This window comes from Pteronotus mesoamericanus, unplaced genomic scaffold (genome assembly GCF_021234165.1).
Source record: "Pteronotus mesoamericanus isolate MK-2021 breed Mesoamerican mustached bat unplaced genomic scaffold, CSHL_Meso_final scaffold_21, whole genome shotgun sequence".
NCBI lineage: Eukaryota > Metazoa > Chordata > Mammalia > Chiroptera > Mormoopidae > Pteronotus > Pteronotus mesoamericanus.
The window spans coordinates 8,124,736-8,145,633 of record NW_026555310.1 but is presented as its reverse complement, the minus strand read 5'-3'; the positions used below and the strand labels follow the sequence as shown (position 1 = coordinate 8,145,633).

General features: G+C 40.0%; 1 protein-coding gene across 4 annotated transcripts in view; it reads left to right on the top strand.

The window, feature by feature from the left end:
• ANO6 (anoctamin 6) overlaps window positions 1–17,778 on the top strand; it is a 190,336-nt gene extending 172,558 nt beyond the window's left edge. For 3 of the 4 annotated variants that reach the window (XM_054591205.1, XM_054591208.1, XM_054591207.1), the window contains 4 exons: window positions 2,150–2,355; window positions 6,117–6,316; window positions 7,397–7,502; window positions 15,479–17,778. In XM_054591205.1, the coding sequence (XP_054447180.1) occupies window positions 2,150–2,355; window positions 6,117–6,316; window positions 7,397–7,502; window positions 15,479–15,685 (719 nt within the window). In that variant the 3' untranslated portion in view covers window positions 15,686–17,778. The remainder of the gene's footprint in view (window positions 1–2,149; window positions 2,356–6,116; window positions 6,317–7,396; window positions 7,503–15,478) is intronic. The other variant, XM_054591206.1, reaches the window with a different exon arrangement.
• Window positions 17,779–20,898: the final 3,120 nt, after the last annotated feature.

Sequence of the window (20,898 nt, the reverse complement as noted above, 5' to 3'; positions counted from 1 at the left end):
AAACATCCAGTGGCTCCACATCATGCAGCCCCCGGCAGAGTTAACGAGAGGGGTCTCTGTGTGGTGTGAGGGCTGTGCAGAACGAGTGGTGGAGAAACAGAGTAGGTTCCTCAAGGAACCTGACTTTAGGTGAAGAAGAAAGCACGGCAGGAGTGAGCAGGGCAGGGCATGAGGGAGCTCCTTGCGAGGGTTATTTGTGTTTTTCCAGTGGGTGCTTTTTGCCTTGATGAATTGAATTGATAGGTCCTTTCTTGCTTACTTGCTTTCAATAGTTGCTTAGAAAGTTCTTCTTACTTGACTACCAGAACAGGTTGTACCACCTGGAATTTATTTCAGTGTCGAAAGCGAGGACTCCGTCCATACCAGTTTGTCCAGCGCAGAACTGATTGCTCCATACTTGAATCCTTGAATCTACTGATTTGAAGTATCACTTTTATAATTCATTAAAATCCCATGACTATTTGCACCTATTCTTGAAATCTATTCTGTTTAATTCATACTATCTATTAACCTGCTGTAAACTGTGTCAATTATCATAGCATAATAATATACATTAATGTATCATAGAGCTGGTCCTGTTTTACTGTTTTTCAGAATGTCCCTAATACTGTCAGTTCAAACATCCCTCATCATTATTGTATTTGTGTATATTTCCTGAAGAATTTTAGTATCACCTTTTAGCTTTTTTCCCCTTAAATTCATTTAGGATTATTAACTAAATTTGCATTGAAATATAAATTAGAATTTGAGGGGAAAAGTGTGATATGTCCCCAAACTTGTCTGCCCAAACAATCCACCATTTATTCATTCATCATTATTTGTTAAGTCATTGTAACAGTCTTAACATTTCTCATTATTTTTAAATAGTCTGTGCCTTCGTTGTCATTATAAATGGTCTCTTTTTTGGATTTTTAGCTGAGTTTCTTGCTAATGTAGTCCTAATTTCTGACTTCTCTTGAATAATGAGATCTGGCAACTGCAAATGGTCCCTTTAATTAAAACATGCGCTCACCAGTCCGCCACACTTGACTGCACCCTCCCCTCTCATTCCCCTTCCTCACCTGGCCCCCGGAGGTAGGGAGATGAGTTCACACGGGGTTAGATGAGTCATAGGCACAGAGAGTGACGCCACTGCTTGATGCTATGCTGCTGACTCTGTGCCATCACCAACTCCAGCCCTTGCCTATCTGATTTCCCTGAATATGACCACGCCTGTCCGCTGGTCTGTAGCACACCCTGGCCCCTGAGACCAGAAGCAACTCCCAGCTCCTGCCCCGCCACCCCTCCCCAGTGTTGCTTTTCCTGGCTGGACCACTCCAGCCCCTCATCTAAGCAACAGCCCCAAAAGAGCTTATATTTTCCCCTCATCCACAGCCTTAGTCACATAGCTCTACTAGGTTAAAGGTCTGCCAGTGTGGAGGGAAGGGTCTCAAACTGAAAAGTATAACATAGTATACATCACGCAGGGTACAGGCAAGGAGAAGAGCACTCCTAAAGCACCATTTGAATGTTGACTTAGTGTGACCATATGGACTGCGACAACTTCGAGATACAAATTCCTGAAGAAGGATTATATTTTTACTTAAGACACTTTTATCACATACATCTCTGTGATGTATGGTAATGCCTCAAGTTCTCTGAATATGACGCACTTTCAGACTCAGGGGCACTTGCTCATTAGCCTATTTTCAGCATTATTTCCTCCAACATGCTCTAAGCACAGTCTTCCCAAAGGTATGCGCCTTATTTCTTTTTAACTTGTTGGATAATCCCACAATATTTTCTTTTTTTAATCCTAAATCACAAGTCATCATCCAATATTCTATCATTTCAACATTGGGAATGAATAATATGTTTAGAATGTCCCAAGTTCATTTGCCAGCAAATAACTTTGGTTGATTAAAGATTTTTAAATATATTATCTTTATTAAGGGTATATATGTGAAAGAAACAGTCATAATTCGTCTTTTCCTAGAGATCTCAGGGTATTTGTGTTTTGTTTGAATTCTCTCCCTGTTGAACATTATTAGTGCCATAGATGTCTATTCTCTTTGGAGGTTTGCTGTTTGCCTTTTTCTTTACAAGAGTAAAGGAAAATGTGTTGTCTTTCCATCCACCACTCCATGATGTGTGTCCATTTCATTGACAGTTATTCAGTTTGGGTTTGTCACCTTATTTGTGGCCTCTTTTCCACTGGCCCCTCTGTTGGCTCTGGTGAACAATATATTGGAAATAAGAGTGGACGCGTGGAAAATGACTACCCAGTATAGACGCATGGTGCCAGAGAAAGCCCAGGACATCGGAGCGTGGCAGCCCATCATGCAAGGAATAGCGATTCTGGCTGTGGTGACCAATGTGAGTAAAACCGAGGCTTCACAGGGTGAACACATGGAAAAGTCCAGAAGTGCATTAGCCTTGCTACCTAAGGAATCAAATGTTTGGTATTTCTTAAAACAGGAGAAAGATGCCAAGACTATCATCCACATAAACAGCATGATTATACTCATTGTAATTTTTATTTTTAAATGCATTTTGTTTGTTTATAATTATTATTCATGACTTACAAAGTCAAGACCTCTTACAGAGACAGTTGCTAAGAAGGAGTAACCATTATATTATTGTTGCACATTTGCTCTTTATTCAGTAACATGGTAGTAGTAATAACAGTAAGTACTGACTTTTAATCCTCACATGACTATAAAAGGAGTTATCCAAAAGTGCTTTTATAGCGGAGATAGAAAGCCATCCATTTAGAGTGTGAGGACCCTGAAATGACAGCTATCATTCCACCATATTTTAGCATCTATACCAAATTATCAACTTGACATATTAACTATTTGGTGATGAAGCATAAACTGTGCATTTGCAATCAGTGTTACCAGTGTAGCCACTCTCTGGTTATTAGCTGAGCAGCCTCATATCCTGGGTGTATCCCAGCTGGGAGGGACCAGGATGCAGTTGTTCACAACCGGTATTGATTACAGACCTGTCCAAGCAGTCTCTTTTTTTTCTCCCTACCAGCCAACAGGGAGCTCTCAGGCAGACCAGCTCCCATGCCAGCTCATCAGGGACCTCCTGCCCTAGAAGTAGTTATAACCAGGGCTATTTCTTCCCTTATTTCACTCCCAGGCCACAGTCCCCAACAAAGTAAGATCCCAGTTGGAATTTCTCCATCAAGCCACACTTGCCCTGCATCCCGAGCCTTTTCCCACAAGCACTTGCCAAAACAGAACAGAACCAGGCAGAGCCCATGTGTCAGGCTCCTGCGCGGGAAGTTGCTGAGCCCTGCCAACTCTGCGGTCAGCCCAGAGCGCCAGCCCCCAGCGTGACAGCTGCCCAGCTGCACGGCCTTGGCCAGGCCTTAACACCCGAGCTCATTTTGTCATTTGTGGATTGATTAATTCTCTATCACACACTTTGAGGATATCGTATGCCACAAAGGGTGGCCAGGGAACTCAGTGAGTTAATGTGTGGAATGCACAGAGCCTGGTCTTCATGGACTGTTAGCTGCCGCTGTTGATCCTCTTGATTTCTCATCATCAACGAACAGTGACTCTGTGTCGACTTTGACAGGTGTCTAAACCAGACGCAAAAGAATTTTACAGGGTGTCACTGTCTGGACCATCATTAACTTGTTTTACTGTGTAAAACTGTAACTATCTTGAACCCAGCTGTCACCCCCTAAGAACCCTCAATTTACCTGAATTGCATGTTATCCCTTCTTTTTTGGAGTAAGTTCCAAATCACACACAAAAAGCAACTAATAGGTTACAGCAGTTTCCATTCATCCAAACAGCCCACACTTTCAACATCCACTGTGCTGTGAAATGAAGACTGATATTTAGAAATATGTCAGTGAGGCCTTTCAAGTTCCACAGTCGTAAGAGAATGAGTCTGTCATGTTCAATATGCTGGACAACACTAAATGTGGCAGGAGTGTAGACTTGGGCACTTTAGCAAAATTTTCAGCAGCAAGGTTTGAAATAAAAGTTTTTGTCTGACCTTCAGCTAACCAGAAAATTCAATTGAGTCATACTCCCCATTCCTCAAGCATCTGGTTTGACTGTATTCAGCACCTTTTCCTAGTATCCCCAGCCTGGCTGCACTCCATCAGCACAGACGGAGCGTTGGCTGGGGCTACTCTCTGTGTATGTAAGCGCGTGTGCACACATGCGCCCGCTCACTGGTGCCACTGGTTCTTACCCAAGTCACTTAGGCCTCGTTTTCTTATACACTTATATTATTACTTCCCCTCCCTAATGTGCGCCTCCCCCATCTGATGTGCACTAGAAAGGCTACCTTTCCATTACGGGAGAACTTTGAGCTGTAGGAAGAAGGGAATAGCTCCCAGGGATAAGAATAGACATGAAGCAGGAGTTTGGTTTACAATCATTCATTTTAAAGCTGCTAGTTCAATAGTAAGCTGAATTGACCTTATTGTATCATGCCAGAACATCAGCTATTGAAGACCAATTTTAATTTATTTGGATATAAATGGAAAATGGTGTTTGCAACAGCATGGGACATGAAGCACACTGAATTTATTTGTATTCTTGCAGCATGTCTCAAAGCAGCTCAATGCAGGGGGAAAGAGCATCTTGTCAGAAGATAATAGAATTAACTTCCTTGTCAGAATTTTTGTAGCTTCCTAAAGCACATCTGCTGGTGATTCTATAAAAAGCTACAGTTGACTAAATTAACAAAAAATGGTAATCTTTTGAAATCTGGAAAAAATAGTCTTGCATTCCTCCACCACCACCCCTGACAGGCAGGCACACACACCGAGAAGGACCTCACCTCTGTGGGGACGGCGGGCGGGTTCCATGGGGAGGCGTCTCGCAACAGAAAAGCCCCCTAGTTGTTTTTCCTGCTTTGCCTGAGATACTGTTTGTTGGCTGTGGTCTCACTGTGTCTAAACCATATGTTCAGATGAATACTATTAAAAAACCATATTGTGCCAAAAAAGGGTCTGTTCTGCTGCTTCGATAAATGACTGAATCAGAGAACTTTGTTTATTCACATAGAATTTGGATTAAAATATACTTTGTACTTTTTCCTTCCCTTCAACCAGTTTTATATGTTGGAAAGATTAAAGCCAAACCTAAAAATTTTTAGAGAAAATTAATATGATACAAAGTAAATTTACAGCTGAATAGATATCTGCCTAGTTTAGACCCAGGTTTAAGTTTAACCGGTATTTATTCCTTTAATCAGAAAACACACTAAACTCTGTTATTCAATCATTTATAATGTTCATAACTTTATCCATTTAAACTTTTGGGACTGTAGAGGCTTGGATATTAGATCTAACAATATAGACATCATTTCTTGACTGTGTGAATGGAGTAACCAAAAATGGTATTCTTTTTTTGGTATCTACATTTTAATAAAATTAATTTAAAAATTATTGCTCTCTAATGAAGCAGCATACATAAGTATATACTGACAACTTAAAATAAGTCAGACTATAGGCAGACTTGTCTAAACAAGTGTGTAGATTCTGTAGAGAAAAACGTATGAATTTAAAAGCTATTGTTAACTTAGAGCAAGGAAAATGTATTTTATGCAGTTCATATTCTATTTTTAAGTGCTGACGGATTAAAAAATCTGTTTTGTATTAACTATTTACAAAGGAATTATATGAAGCCAAATTATTTATAATATCGACCTTAGTATTGTATATACAAAAGGGTCTTCTACGTCTAAATAATAAAAGATCTAAATTATATTGACGAGCTCTAAGCTTTATTGAATTTTGTTATATTCTAATTTTTGAAAATAAAATTCATGTGAATTATATGCAAGCAACTCTTGAATTATGCACAATATCAAAGTCCAAAATTATTTTTACTGTACTTAAGAAACATAACATGTTGCTTTTGAACTACAGATAGACTTCTGGACATTTCTTTGAATTGAAGACAGAATTTTCTCAGATTCTAGGATAATCACTATCTGTATCCATTTGTTATAGATATAGTTAGGAGAGAATTAAGGCTCCTGAATCTTTAATTTTAAAAACAGTCAACTGATGAAAGTGTGATTCTGACCTGTTTGTTAACATAGCTATGAAGGCTCTAATTTAATGTCCCTTCCTTGTTTTCTTCCCAACACAGGCTATGATTATTGCTTTCACATCAGACATGATCCCCCGCCTGGTGTATTACTGGTCCTTCTCTGTCCCTCCCTATGGGAACCACACCCACTATACCATGGAGGGATACATCAACAACTCTCTCTCCTTCTTCAATGTCTTGGACTTCAAAAACAGTGACTCTGAAAATCCATTCTCTGGGCAAAACCATACCATGTGCAGGCAAGTTCCGCTTATGTGTTTAAAAGAAAAGTCTTATATCTTAGAAATGAAGAGACTCTAAAAGTTCCAAAAAGAAAGATAATTCATTTGCTATCACTGTGTTATTCAAGCACAACCTGACAACACTGAATGACAAGCTAGCACCCTCATTTAGCAAAGAAATGCAAAGACAAGAAATGCAAATACCTCCGCCTAGCCAGCAGTATTCTCTGAAGATATTCCAAAGCATCCTGCATTGATTTTAATGGCTGGCTATATCAATTGTGGACAGTATATTTGAACTAAATTTCCAGTTGATGAAGTTTGTTGACTATAGATCGAGTGTTTTTGTTCAATCAGAGTCTTAAACCTAAAGGAGGATTTAAAGTTTATTTAGTTCCACTCTTGAAAGCACTCTTGGATTCAGATTCTTAACATAACCAAGAAACCAGAAATAAGCCCCAAATAAATGTTTCAAAGTTACACATTGTAGAGCCTCTTCAGAATTCCACAGTGAATCTGCTTTATATAATTCTCAAGAGTAATTAAACTCTTCTAGGTCTAATAGGTTACAGGAAGAAAATTGGAGATATGCTACCTGAGGGAGAGACACTAACAGCAGTAGCAGCACGTAACATCTGACAGCACAGAAATTAGTAAGAAAATTTTAACAAGTAGCCAGTATTCCGATAGGGGGAGAAGAGGCCCATAGCTAATTGAACCTTGATGACACCATTATATAAATTTATAAACATGTTTCTGGAAATACACTCAATTGTTTTAGTTATACTCTTTTGAAAAAGCAAGGATAAAACTCTGGCAAAAATATTTTAAGATACTTTTGTGGGGGTTTTTTTGTTTGTTTGTTTGTTTTACAAAGATGAAATCTGTCATTACCATCATTTTCCTATTGCATGTAAAGTTTTACTGGAATAGTATTTCACCATTTTGTTACCAAATTAAACTCTTGGAGATTATTTATATGACATCCAATTTTTAAAAAATCATTGTATTAAATATGATCTCTTTTTAAATGGGCCCTTGTTTACAGTATTTGATCAAAAAGAATTATTTCCTGATCCACCTCCATTTCATTTGCAGGTATCGTGACTTCCGCTACCCTCCTGGACACCCGCAAGAGTATAAACACAACATCTACTATTGGCATGTGATTGCTGCCAAGCTGGCTTTTATCATCGTCATGGAGGTAGGAAAAGTATATGTACTTTGAAATAGTTTATAAGGCAGTATATTTGCATATCTTTTATCAGCTTTAAGTGTTGCCAACTCTGACTTAAAATGTACAACGTTCTTATCTCATGCTAATAATTATTTTAGGACATTTATTAATCAAATTTGACCTGAGAATATCCATAAAGCTTTCATTAATTAAATGAAGTTGCTTATCTCCTTTTAAAGTTAAAAGCATGTTGTGTGCTAAGGGGATTCGATTCTTTTCAATTCAGTATTAATTGTTGGTAGTGGGGGCACTTGGCTACATGTTAGGTAGAGAAGAGCCTTATTCAAAATGAATAAGATGTGATCTCTGCCCTTGAAATGTATTGCTCTCATAGTTTTATTTGTATTACTTTTATTGATTTTCATAATACACCTTTTTATAGTTTTATATTCCTAAAATTAACTAGCTCTGAGAAATGATTAAGGCAGCTATAAATGCGAAATTGATCTAGCCAACTTTACGTCTTACATGGAGTGAATAACTCCTACTAAATTACAAGCCTCAGAAAGTGCTTGATAGGTGTGGTCAGTTAGGATTACATTTAGCTGCAAGAAACTGAACACCCATCTGTAGTTAAATAAAAGTTGACTTTTCTCACATAAACTTCACTGGAAGTAGGTGATTGCTACTGAATCAATACCAGCTCGCTGACATAAGGACCATATCTCTGAGTTTCTAGGTTTTCTCTCATTGACTGCCATTTTATGTTGCAATATGACAGCTATAATTCCAGATAACACATTTATGTCCTAGGTGAGGAGGAGGAGAATGGGGATGCTAGCCGTATCTGTTCCTTTTTGTCAGAAAAGAAAATGCTTTGCCAGAACCCTGCAGAGCATACTTCCGTGCACATCTCATTGGCTAGATTAATAGCAAAGGATTCCTCTTAGTAGCAAAGAATGCAGAGACAGAAGGCATTTGGTTTGCTCTGGATAAAACCACAATCTGTTAGCAAGAACAGAGTGGGATAGGCTACCTGGCTTTGATCATTTCTCTAGTACTTTTTAATAGTGACCAAAAACTAACAAAAGAAGAAACTAATTCATTATTAGCTCACTATCCTAAGTGGATTCCTGAAATACAGTATCCGGTATACAGCAAGACTCACTGGTTTATACTCAGATATACAGTTACCAAAGTGTCTAGACTCCTGCTTTTGATGTCATGCTGGACTAGATCCTATGAGGACCATCATCTCAGTATAAAACATTTTCAATTAGCTTAAAACATAGTTTCCCTTGCATTTTTTAGCTCACTAGAAGGGAGGAGAATCTCCAAAAAGGAAAGAAAAAAACAGGTGATGAGCTAAAATAAAGCGGTGGGCAGCAGGCACCCTGAAGCTCAGGAGTCCTTTAAAAACAAGTACTGTTACCGTGTCTCCATCTAAGAGCTCAAGGACACCAAGATGGGGGGCAGAAGCAGGCAGAGGAGCTGAGCTTGAGACGCTAGGATTCAGTTAGGGATCCCAAAACACCTCAGGGCAGAAGGAAATGTGTATCTTCTCTGGAGAAAGGTGTCCTTAATTTAGACCCCAGGTTTTTCTCAAATTGAAATCCTCAAATATGAGGTTAAAATCAAAGATTAACAGGCTTCCAGTCAATATGGCAACAGCAGTAAATGTAGTCATTGCCTCCTCCCACAACCACTGGAAAACTACAACTAAACTGCAGAACAACCATCATTGGGGACCATCTGAAGTCTAGCTGAACAGAAGTCCTATAACTAAAGATACAGAGAAGAATCCTCAATGAGACTGGTAGGAGGGGCAGAGACATAGAATGTGCTGGTCCCACACCCATGTGTGGTGGATGAAAATAAGGAGGGATACCTCAACTGTGGAGGTCCCCTCTAAGGAGCCAGGGATGCCAGCCCCACACTGGGCCTCCCAGCCAAGTATTCCAGTGCCAGATAGAGAAGTCCCTGTAACTTCTGGCTGTAAAATCCAGCAGAGATTATGGCTGAGTGAGACAGAGGGCTGCTCATCTCAAGCATTTCTCTTAAAGGGCCAACACATGGACTCGCTTGCTTTGAGATCCAGCCCTGGGGCAGCAGCTCAAAGGCATCAGAGACACATCCAGAGGAACTGAGTTGTCCAGCATCAAGGCAAGAGCTAGAGGGGCAGCTTTTTCCCAAACTGAATTATTAACAAAAGCCTCTGTGCCTTTGCTGAGCTCCCCTCCCTCAGATACAGACTGATGACTGATGCCATTGAGTCTCCATCAGCCTGGCTAACACTGTTACCTCTGCTGATTCCTTGAGACCTCCCCCCACCCCATTTTCAGCTGCCCCCATCCCCAAGCCATGTCTAGTGGCTATTCCATACAAATGGCCTATTTTGGTTCATGCTGAAGACTTTCCTAAAATCTCTCAAAGTTTCACAAATCCCAAATAAGCAGCACCTGGCCTCGGTGTACCCCCATACCTCTGGCTAAGTGGCCCTCGGCACAGGCAGCAGCTGACCTAGGCCCGCACCCTCCTGAGAGACCTCAGAAGCGACACACTGTGCGGCCAGCTCAGATGACACTAGAACACCACCCAACCACTTCCACAAATGAGACATTTAAAAGTCAGACCCTGCAGGCACCAGAGCACTGCCATAGCAAATCCTGGTACATAGAGTCAGCCCCCACACAACAGCTCCTCTGTTGTAGTCACGGCTAGTCTTTACAACCAGTCAGCCTGAGGGTTAGTCCCTCCAAACAGCTGTCAAGGTTCAGCTACAACACAACCCATACAAGGACATGCCCAGGTCAGGTGACAAGGGAAACTGAGCCCCATATGACACCAGCTACATAAGCCCACTCAACCAAGATGGAGAGACATAAGAGCTCTACCTAATACAGAGAAACAAGCACAGGGAGTCAGCCAAAATGGGGAGACAAAGAAACATGGCCCAAATGAAAGAATAGGAGATAGTTTCAGAAAAAGAACTAAATGAAATGGAAGCAAGCAATCTACCTTATACAGAGTTTAAAATATTGGTTACAAGAATGCTCAAGGAACATAGTGAGAACCTCAACAGCATAAAAGAGGACATAGAAACCACCAAAAATAATGAGTTAGAAATGAGGTATACAATAACTAAAATGAAGAATACATTAGATGGAATCAAAAGTAAAGTAGAATACATGAAGCAGAGGATCAAACCAGAGATTTGGAAGATAAGGTAGCAGAAAAACCCAATCAGAAGAGCAAAAAGAAAAAAGAATCCAAAAACTGAGGATAGTTTAAGGAGCTTCTGGGAAAATATCAAGCATGACAACATCCACATCATGGTGCCAGAAGGAGAAGATAAACATCAAGGGATTGGAAAACTATTTGAAGTAATAGTGATAGAAAACTTCTCTAACATGGTGAAGAAAATAGACAAAAAGCCCAGTAAGTACAGAGAGATGAACCCAAAAAGGTTCACATCAAGATATATCATAATTAAAATGCCAAAGGTTAAAAACAGAATCTTAAAAGCGGTGAGAGAAAAGCAGTTAGTTACCTACAAGGGAGCTCCCAGAAGACTATCAGCTGATTTCTCAATACAAATAATGCAGGCCATAGGGATGGCATGAAATAGTCAAAGTGAGGAAAAGCAACCACCTACCACCAAGATTACACAGCAAAGCTATCATTTTGAATTAAAGGACAAATAAAGTTTCCCATAAGTTCATCACTAACAAATCAGTATTTTAAAAAAACAAAAAAAAATAAAAACTTAAATATATGAATAATAGAATGGTAATAACCACATATCTATCAACAATTACTTTAAACATAAAGGGATTGAATGCTCCAATCAAAAGACATACAGTAGCTGAATGAGTAACAAAGTAAAACCCTCACATAAAGAGACTCACTTCAGTTCATAAGACACATGCAAAGCCTAAAAGTAAAGGGATGGAAAAAATATTTCATGGCAGTGGAAACAAACAAAATGCTGAGGTAGCAATACTTATACCAGACAAATTAGACTTTAAAACAGAGGCTATAACAGGAGAGAAAGGATCCAGCAATTTCACTTCTGGGTATTTATCTGAAGAAACCCAAAACACTAAATTGAAAAAACATAAGCATTCATATGTTTATTGCAGCCTTATTTACAATAGTCAAGGTATGGAAGCAACCTAAGTGTCCACTGATAGATGAGTGGTTAAAGAAGTGGTGCATATATGCAATGGAGTATGAGTCTGCCATAAAAAAGAATGACATCTTGCCATCTGCAACAACACAGATAGACCCCAAGGGTATTTTAATGAGTGAAATAAGTCAGACAGAGGAAGATACATGCAATATGATTTCACTTATGTGGAATCTAAAAAAACAAAATAAACAAGCAGAACAGAAAAAGACTCGTAGATACAGGGAATATTTTTATGGTTGTCAGATGGGGGTAGGGTGAAAAAGGTGAAGGGATTAAGTACAAATTGGTGGCTACAGAATAGTCATGGGGATGTAAAGTACAACATTGGGAGTACAGCAGATAATATTGTAAGACTATGTATGGTGTCAGATGGGTACTAGATTTACCAGGTGATTATAAGTTATATAAATGTCTAATCAATGTTGTACACCTGAAACTAATATTGTATGTCAACTGTAATTGAAAACTTAAGAAATTATTTAAATAAATAAAATAATGCACCTGTACAAGAAAACACAAAACAAAAAGTTAACAATTATGTGAAATAGGAAAAGACATGACTGAGATTCAGCCAAAAAAAACAAAAACTTGATTTGAACCATCAATAACTTTAAGAGTTTGAATTATCAGATAAGAAATATAAACTAACTGTATATGAAAATGTTTAAACAAATAAATGACAGTAAAAAATGATCAAGCAATAAGAAACAAAAAAATAAGAATTTTGAAAGATAACTTCATAGAACTTTGAGAAATGAAAATATATAGTTGTTGAAATGAAAAATTAACATGAGGATTAAACAGAAAGTTAGGCAAATCAGAAGAAAAAATTAGTGAATTAGAAGAGAGGTCTGAAAAAAATTACCCCTAACACATGACAGGGAGCTAAGAAAATGGAAACTATGAAAGAGAGGTTAAGCAGTATGGAAGATAAAATGGAAAGAACAAACTTTCAAAAAAATCATAGGAAAAAATATGGATAGTAGAGGGGAGGTAATATTCAAAGAGCTAATAGAGAAAATATTTTCAGAACAAATGAAAGACATCTGTTCACAGAACAGAAAGCACAGAAAAATATCAAGCAGAACAGATAAAGATCCACAGTTATCCATATTATAAGGAAAATGCAGCACACCACCAAATTTAAGATCTTAAATGTTACCACAGATAAAGACAGATGACTGATGAAGAAAATTAAAAGTAGAATAAGAGTAAACCTTTTAACAGCAACATGGAAGCCATAAAATAATCCAATATCTTCAAAATGCTAGTGGTCACTGTAGACCTAGACTTAAACCAAACTTTGAGTAGTTGAAAAATCTTTCTGCAACAAAAACACCAGGCCATATGGTTTTATAAGAATGATGCCAAACTTTCTAGAACAGATTATTTCAATCTTATACAAACTCCTCCAGAGATCACTAAAGGGAAATACTCTCCAACTCCATTTAGATCCTAAAATCAGACAAGAGAAAGGAAAATTATAAGCCAGTCTCACTCATTACATACATACAAAGATCTTTTTAAAGTGTACAGACTGACTGAAGCAATGTATTTCTAAAAGTAGACATCATGCCACGTTGACTTTATCACAGGAATGCAAGGGTGGTATAACATAGAAAATCCATATGTCTATAAATATTCCTTACCTCAGAAATAGATGTGAAAAGAACCTCTTTCCTACAACATCAGCTTTTGTCTCTTATAGTATAATTTCCAACACTCTAATCTCTCTCTTATCTCAAAATATTCCCCAGCCTCACATCACCTAACTGATCAGAACCTCTCGCACAGCCGATCTCTCTCTCCTTCAGATTCTTCCTCACTAGGCTCCTAGGAAGACTTTTTTTTTTCTTTTTTGCTTACCCTGCTACACCACTAGGCAGTTTCTTCTTAATTTCTTCACCAGCCCCTTCCTTCTCTTCTCCTTAATGATCCTGGGGCCCATTCCTTGGTTGTCTGCTTTTCTTTCTCCTCACAGCCCCGGTGATCTCATGTAGTCCATTGGCTTTAAATGCCAATTCCTCACAAATGGGTGTCTCCAAAACACTTCTCTCCTGAACTCAGCCCAGGAATCCAACCACCTACTTGACCTTTTAGCTTGGATGTCTAACAGACACCTTAAATATACTGCCCCAAATTCCTATATGTGCTTAAATTTATTTCTAATGTTCTCCCTATCCTGCCCTAAATTTGTTCTGTCCACAGAACAGCGAATTGTGCTGTGAATTATGGTAGTTCCATCTCACCAGTTGCTCAGGTCAGACTTCTTGGAATCCTCTCTATTTCCTCTTCCTCACTTAGCCCACATCCAGTCTTGTTGGCTTTTCCTTTGAAAATATACCACAGATATGACCACTTCTTACCAACGCTGCTGGTACCACTCAAGTCAAAGCCACCGTTATTTTTTTGCCTGAGTTAGCCCAGCAGCCTCCTAACTGGACTCCTACTGTCTTCCTATCTCACTCAGAGTGAAAGCAAAGGCTTCACACAATTTAGCCGTACTCCGTTACTTCCCTGTTTTCCCTTCTGTCCTCTTTGCTCACTTCACTTCAGCCTTGCCCTCCCTGGACCACATCCTGCAGGTTCCTCTGTGTAGCCTCTTCCCTTTGCCTACAGTGTCTTATCTGTATGACCAATTCCCTCACCTCATTAAAATCTTTGCTCAGTGAGGCATATCCAGCTAATCTACATAAAATCTATATAAAATTCACCTCCTACTGTTACACTCAAAAGAACTCTTACCCTGCTTTACTATTTACCCATAGCTCATGCCACTCTTTAATTCCATGTATAGTTTATTTGTTTTTAATTATGTTTATATTATCTCTGTCCTCTTACCAGGTCAGAGATTTTGGAATAGTGAATAAATTAAAAGGCGTTCAACCTCATTAGTCATCAGGGAAATGCAAAGACAGACCAAAGTGAAAGTCTGTTTCATAATCACTGTTGGTTAAAGGAAAAACAGGTCTGGCAAGTACAAGGATGTAGAGCAACTGAAAGCATCATACACTGCTGGTGGGAGTGTGAGCTGGGATGACCGCTTTGGAAAACACTTAATGCCAACTTGTGAAGTTGGACTCGCGCCTGGCGCAGAGGCTCGGCAGTTCCACCCCCGCGTGCATGCTTTTGAGAAACTCTCACAGTTATGCTCCAGGATCCAAGCCTAAGAACATTCCCCACATCATTGTTCCTAATACAAAAGCTAGAAATAAGTCCACTACCTTTGTAGGGAAACAAATAAACTAGAGTGTAGTCAAACAGTGGTAGTATACAGAAGTGAAAGTGGTCTACAGTTATACACAGTAACATTGATGAATCTTAGGAACTAGTTTTGAATGAAAAAAGTGATTTTCAAAACACTGTGCACAATATCATAGTATGAATTTTATAAAAGCTCAAATCAAGCAAGACCAAACAATATATTATTTGGGGATACATATACATTTTTTAAACTTTTCAAAAATTAAATTACGTACTCGCACAGACAGGAGAGTGTTTACCTTTGGGGAAGAGGCTTGGAAACGAGACAGGAAAGGAACACACGCAAAAATACTACAGCATTGTCAGTGTCGTGGTGAGTGTTGCAGATATTAGGTATAATCTTTTCTACATATCAAATAGTATTCTGAAATAGAGAAAGTAACATGTAGTTCCTTGGCAAAGCCACATCACGGGGGGACGTACACGTACAATGCCCACCACCTTGTCCAGATGTACTGCCAGAGTAACCAGCAAAAAGAAATGTAACGAACTCTGTGTTCCCCTCCCTGTCTTTGTGACTGACCTTTTTTCTTCTTCTTTCCTTCAGCATATCATCTACTCTGTGAAATTTTTCCTTTCGTATGCAATTCCGGACGTATCGAAAAGCACACAGAGTAAAATCAAGAGAGAAAAATACCTAACCCAAAAGCTTCTTCATGAGAATCACCTCAAAGATATGACCAAAAATATGGGGGCCATAGCTGAGAGCATAATAGGAGTCGTAGATAACAATTTACGACCAAAATTAGAATAAGAGCTTTATGTTCTGAGAAGCACTTTAAAGAACTTTGCTCTGTCAAAAAATACTATGAATCTCTAATGAAAATGCTTAAAAACCACACTTCTAAAGCAGAACGGATTCTTTTTCTTCTCTGATGATTTTTAAGGAGTGTTTCATTTTTTCACTTTGCCAACTCTCTTCCAGAGTTATCTTTCCCTTCCAGTGCCATCATTAAAGACGACATGGTAGCTTTTACATGATTAAAAAGCCGCTAACGTGGAATTCAGCTAGAATGCTGTTTTAAGTGGCAAGGAGACTCGAATTCATGCTATGTATGTGTATTACCACATCCCTACAGAAAAGGAAACCTCAGTTAACAGGAAACACTGGCTCCTTTTTGGCCTGTCTTTCCATCTCAGAGAAACACTCTGAATAGAGTGGAATGAAGATAGCGAGTCTCTGAAGCACATTTGTGCTAATCCACAGTGACACCTTGTAGCTTCCAGGAGCAGTCCTAGAATGTTCTGTGCCTAATCAATGCTGACTGCTTCGCAACTCTGAAGGGAATAAGATGACAAAAGCCGGGAAAATTACAGATTCAATAGAATTGTAACTCCCATTGATCAGGATAATTAAATTACCTCTTGTAAAGATGTATAGTTTCTTGAAAAAGAAATGAAATCAAGTAATTAAAATTACATTTCTATCAACATAATGGTCTGAAAAAGATAAGCCTATCAATTCCCCACCAGTTGCCCCTTAATCCATAGCTAAAGTATGTACAGTATTACAGATCAAGCACCACCGCGCATGGCCCTCTGCACAGCCGTGCTGACGTGATGGTTAAGAGAATACCAGGTCTCCTAACCATCGTCCCTGTAGAGGGGGGCACCTTTCGGCAGGGACTCGGCGTGTCCTTGCAATCAGCATCCCGAAGCATCTGCCCTAGCTAGCTCCACTGTGCCCTCCATTCTCCTAGTCCCGACCCAGTAACTTGTTTGCAATTGAATGTTTGCACCAGGGGAGCATTTGTGGGGAGGGAGGAGAAAGACAGGAGTAGATCCATATTATTCCCAGACTCCAAATCTGACTTGCGCTTCCAGCCTCCCTAAGCCCAGTCAGGCATCTAGGGTAAAGAAAAAATGGTCTCAAACCGTGCCATCAGCTGGATGCACCTTCCTGCTGAACTCCTGACTGTGCCTCTCTTGCTCTTGATTTGCTCAGCTGAGCAGCCTTTACAGTGCTTTACTGCCTTTCAGGTGCTAGGCCCTCCGGTAAACTCTGGAGACGGCGTGGGGCCCTCACTCCTCTCCCTTGACTGGTGGCCGGGGAGGGTGCAGGAGAGGGTGTCTGGCACTGGGTTTTTGCTGGACGGGCCGCCACCCACTGGGGTGCTGCTAAATGCCCAAGTGCCATAGGAGCCAAGCTGCTCAGAATCCCAGCAGCAAAAGAAAAGGCAACATGTTTTAGTGTTTAAGGCTTGTTATAGTAGAGTAGTCTAACTCCAGTATTTATATGCGATTCATCAAAGCAGTTTCTGTACTTTTGAATTGTCCCAATGGAGCAAGGACAACATTTCACTAATGTTCTTGATAATGTTGACGATGCAATCAGGCCAGTGCTCGCGGCAGGCTCTCTGAGGTCTGGCTGCGTGGGGAGTGAGAAACGAATTTGTTCCCCGGGCGACCGTTTCTCATTCCACACAGCCTGGGCGCAGGTGCCGCCGTTCCAGTCCCCGCTCACCTGTGATGCGGCTTCCTCTCCAATTACCTCTGCTCTTCTCCGAACTCTATCACTGTCTCCTAGTATTGGATTTGGCAACTGCTCGTTGTGGATGGAAGCATGGAAAAGGAAGTGTTTTTGCCTTATCTCCTTGTATATAAAACTTTAAAAGAATTGTGCACTTCTGTTTTCATAAACCATCTTCCGTACATTGTCTTCATGGTCTAAAATGAACTTCGGTGGACAGGAGGGAAGAAACCCACACTTCTCAAGGCAGCAGATGAGATGTATGACACTGCCTGTGTTCCCCGAACGGCCACGCGGCAGTGGGGGCCCAGGGCGGGCCAAGACCCGACCCTGGGCGGGCCAGCCTAGTGCTGACTTGGCGGCGGTGAAAGCGTGGGGCTGCGTCCGCAGCAGGCGTGGCCGGTCCGTCACTGTGCCGCGGGCTGCACCCTGGGGAAAGGGGCGGTGGGGCGGTGGGCCTCTGAGCCTCTGAGGGGACACCGGCCCGCGCCTGCCCGGCGCTAACCACTAGGGACATTTCCATGCTGCATCCTTTCATCATGCCTGTGAACTTCAACAGAGTGAAGCCTTAGACCAAAATACTCAGGGGATCTTCCTTTAAATATCCCTCATATTGTAATTATGTCAATAGAAGGGGAAAGCTATCATTTTTTGTTTGAAAACTAAGCAAGTCCTTCTTGTAAACCAGTGCCACCAAAGTCTTTCCTTTTAATTGCACATGCATCTTGAATTTCAGAAAACATTAATTCGCAGTACAGAGAGAGAATGTGCTGTTTTTGAAACACTTCTTGTACCATTTTGTCATGTTTGTATTATATTTTAAGATGTTTAAAAAGTTAAAATGTATGAGTAGCTTAACTAAAGTAGAACTGAAATAATAATGCTCTTCATACACTGTGGCATAAGATGTAAAGTTTGTAATGTTTTGTGATTTATGTGCATTTTAATATCCTTTTATAATTATGAGCATTTTAATAAAATCATTTCAAAAACAATACTGTGGTCTACTCTATTTAATTGTCTTAATGTTTCTAAGAGAGCAAATATATACCTGCTACTTACCAATTATCACTCAGATAACAAACGTGCACTTTATATAGATTACATCTAAAATTCTATTTTTTAAACAACCTACATTTACTTTGAAAGATGTTTTCCTGGGAAAAGTTGGGGTGGGGATTCAGCCAGGGCTGCTGCATATAGTTTTTGGGACTGAAGCCTGCCCAGGGCACCAAGCCTGGAGACCAGGTGGGAGCTGAAAACCAGCCCCGCTCTGCTCCCCACGCCAGGCGCAGCCGTGAGCGGCTGCACCGGCTGGGAGGGTGACGTGCTTCCTTGGACTGCGTAAAGGCGGCTTCTGACTGCTAAGCCATGATCACGGGCCAGTGTCGCCCAGAGAGGGCAAGTCTCTGTGGACCCGAAGGTTTTGTTTAGATCATCCGTGGCCCTGGGTGCAAAAAGGGGAAATTACGGAGAATACAGGGTATAAAGGGTAATCTCATTTCAAAAATCAAGTTGTCTTAAAACTCTAGACAATACAAAATCTAGATTTTAACTCACTTCATCCTTTTTTTTTTGATCAGCTTGAATTTTATTAGGCTTCCAATCAAACTATAAGCCAAATATAGTCCATACTGAACAAACGGGAAGAAGCCTTTTCTGATCCCTAAATAATGCTTTGGGGACTGGAACAAATAATATAATTCTTCCCTTCAAGCACTTTAAGTCCAGCAGGGGGACAACTAGGAGTTCATTTCTTAAGCAAAGTACCCTCTTCTCCTGTGGGGGAATGATGAGATCTTAAACACAGTGGTTCCCCCTTATCCACGGTTTTACTTTCCATGGTTTCAGTTACCCACGGCCAACTGTGGTCTGAAAATATTAAATGTGAAATTCCAGAAATAAACAATTTGTAAGATTTAAATTGTGTGCCCCGGGCCATGAATCATTCCTTTGTCCAGTATCTGCACACAGTACTTGCCGCCCGCCCACTAATCACTACGTAGCCGTCTTGTTTATCAGATCGGCTGTCGAGGTATCACAGCGCCTGTGTTCAAGTCGCCCTTATATTACTCAAAGCCCAAGAAGCGTGATGCTGGCAATTCAGCTATGCCAAAGAGCATCCCTAAAGTGCTCCCTTTAAATGAAAAGGGGGAAATTATCAATAAGGAAAGAAAACAATCTATGCTGAGGGTACTAAAATCTATGGTAAGAATGAATCTTTGTCCATGAAATTGTGAGCAAGGAAAAAAAATTCGTGCTAGTTTGCTGAAAGAGACCATATCCAAATTATTATTATATTGTTAAAAGTTCTATTTGATTATTTGTTATTGTCATTAATCTTTTACTGTGTCTAATTTACAAATTAAACTTTACCATAGATATGTATATATAAGAAAAAAACATAGGGCTCGGTAGTAAAAACATAATATATATGTATAGGGCCTGAGACTACCCAAGGTTTCAGGCATCCACCGAGGGGTTTGGAATGTACCCCTTGCAGATAAGGGGGTGCCTGCTGAAACTGGTATTTTGCTCCCCCACCCAGCACCATGTTAGATGTTTACTTATACATACATTATCTCACTGTTAACATGACTTTTTTTTTGCAGAGAAATTTTAAGTAGCTTTTTTCTGAAAAAAGGATTAGAAAAGAAGTGTATGATTATAAGAGAAATACAACATGCTAAAAAACCCCAAGCTGCACAAAAAAGCTGTGCAGAAACCCTCAGCACTACCTCCCCCCAGCCCAGCTCCGCCACTCTCAGGGGTCCCAGGAGGTGTGATTTGGGGCCATCAAGGGCCATCTTTGCCCCAGGCAACTCCAGAGATTTGCTTTGGTTTTTAAAAATTACATTCAGTGTATGAAAGTTGCAGATCAGAAAAGCTAGTTCAGCTTTTCAGTTCAACCCAAATCCTATTCTTTTCATAAAATGAGAAAATTTTCTCACTTTTTAAGGCAACTTTGTTTCTACTTGGAAACTTAATGAAATGCTTTAAAATATCTGAAATAGCAATTATAAATTTCTCTATTCCTTTGCCTTTCTAAGTATCCCAGTTTTCCAACTCACTGTGGCCAAGAGACCATAAGCAAGGAGACTGCAAACTTCTTTTTCCTGCTCTTCTCCTTGGAAGACACCTTTCACAAAGCCACGTAGCCCTTGTTCTCCCTTGTCACCCGTGGTTACTGTGAGACTGAATATACAAGTGGGCGATGGGCAGACCATGTATAAAAATAAAACTCTGACCCACAACCTATAGCAACCAGCCCAGGAAACCAATGCCTTGTCTACAATAATCAGACCACGAAGGCAACCAGACTTAGAGGAAGTCAGACTGTTTTATCTTTAGTGACAGTCTAGGAAGCCAAACAACCTTGAGACAATCAGCCCCAAATGGCCAGGGTTTGATTAATACTGACCGCTTTCCTAATTTTTATCCCTATTTCAACTTCGGACCAATGAGGGAATGCCAAATACGCCTCCCTAAAGAATGAC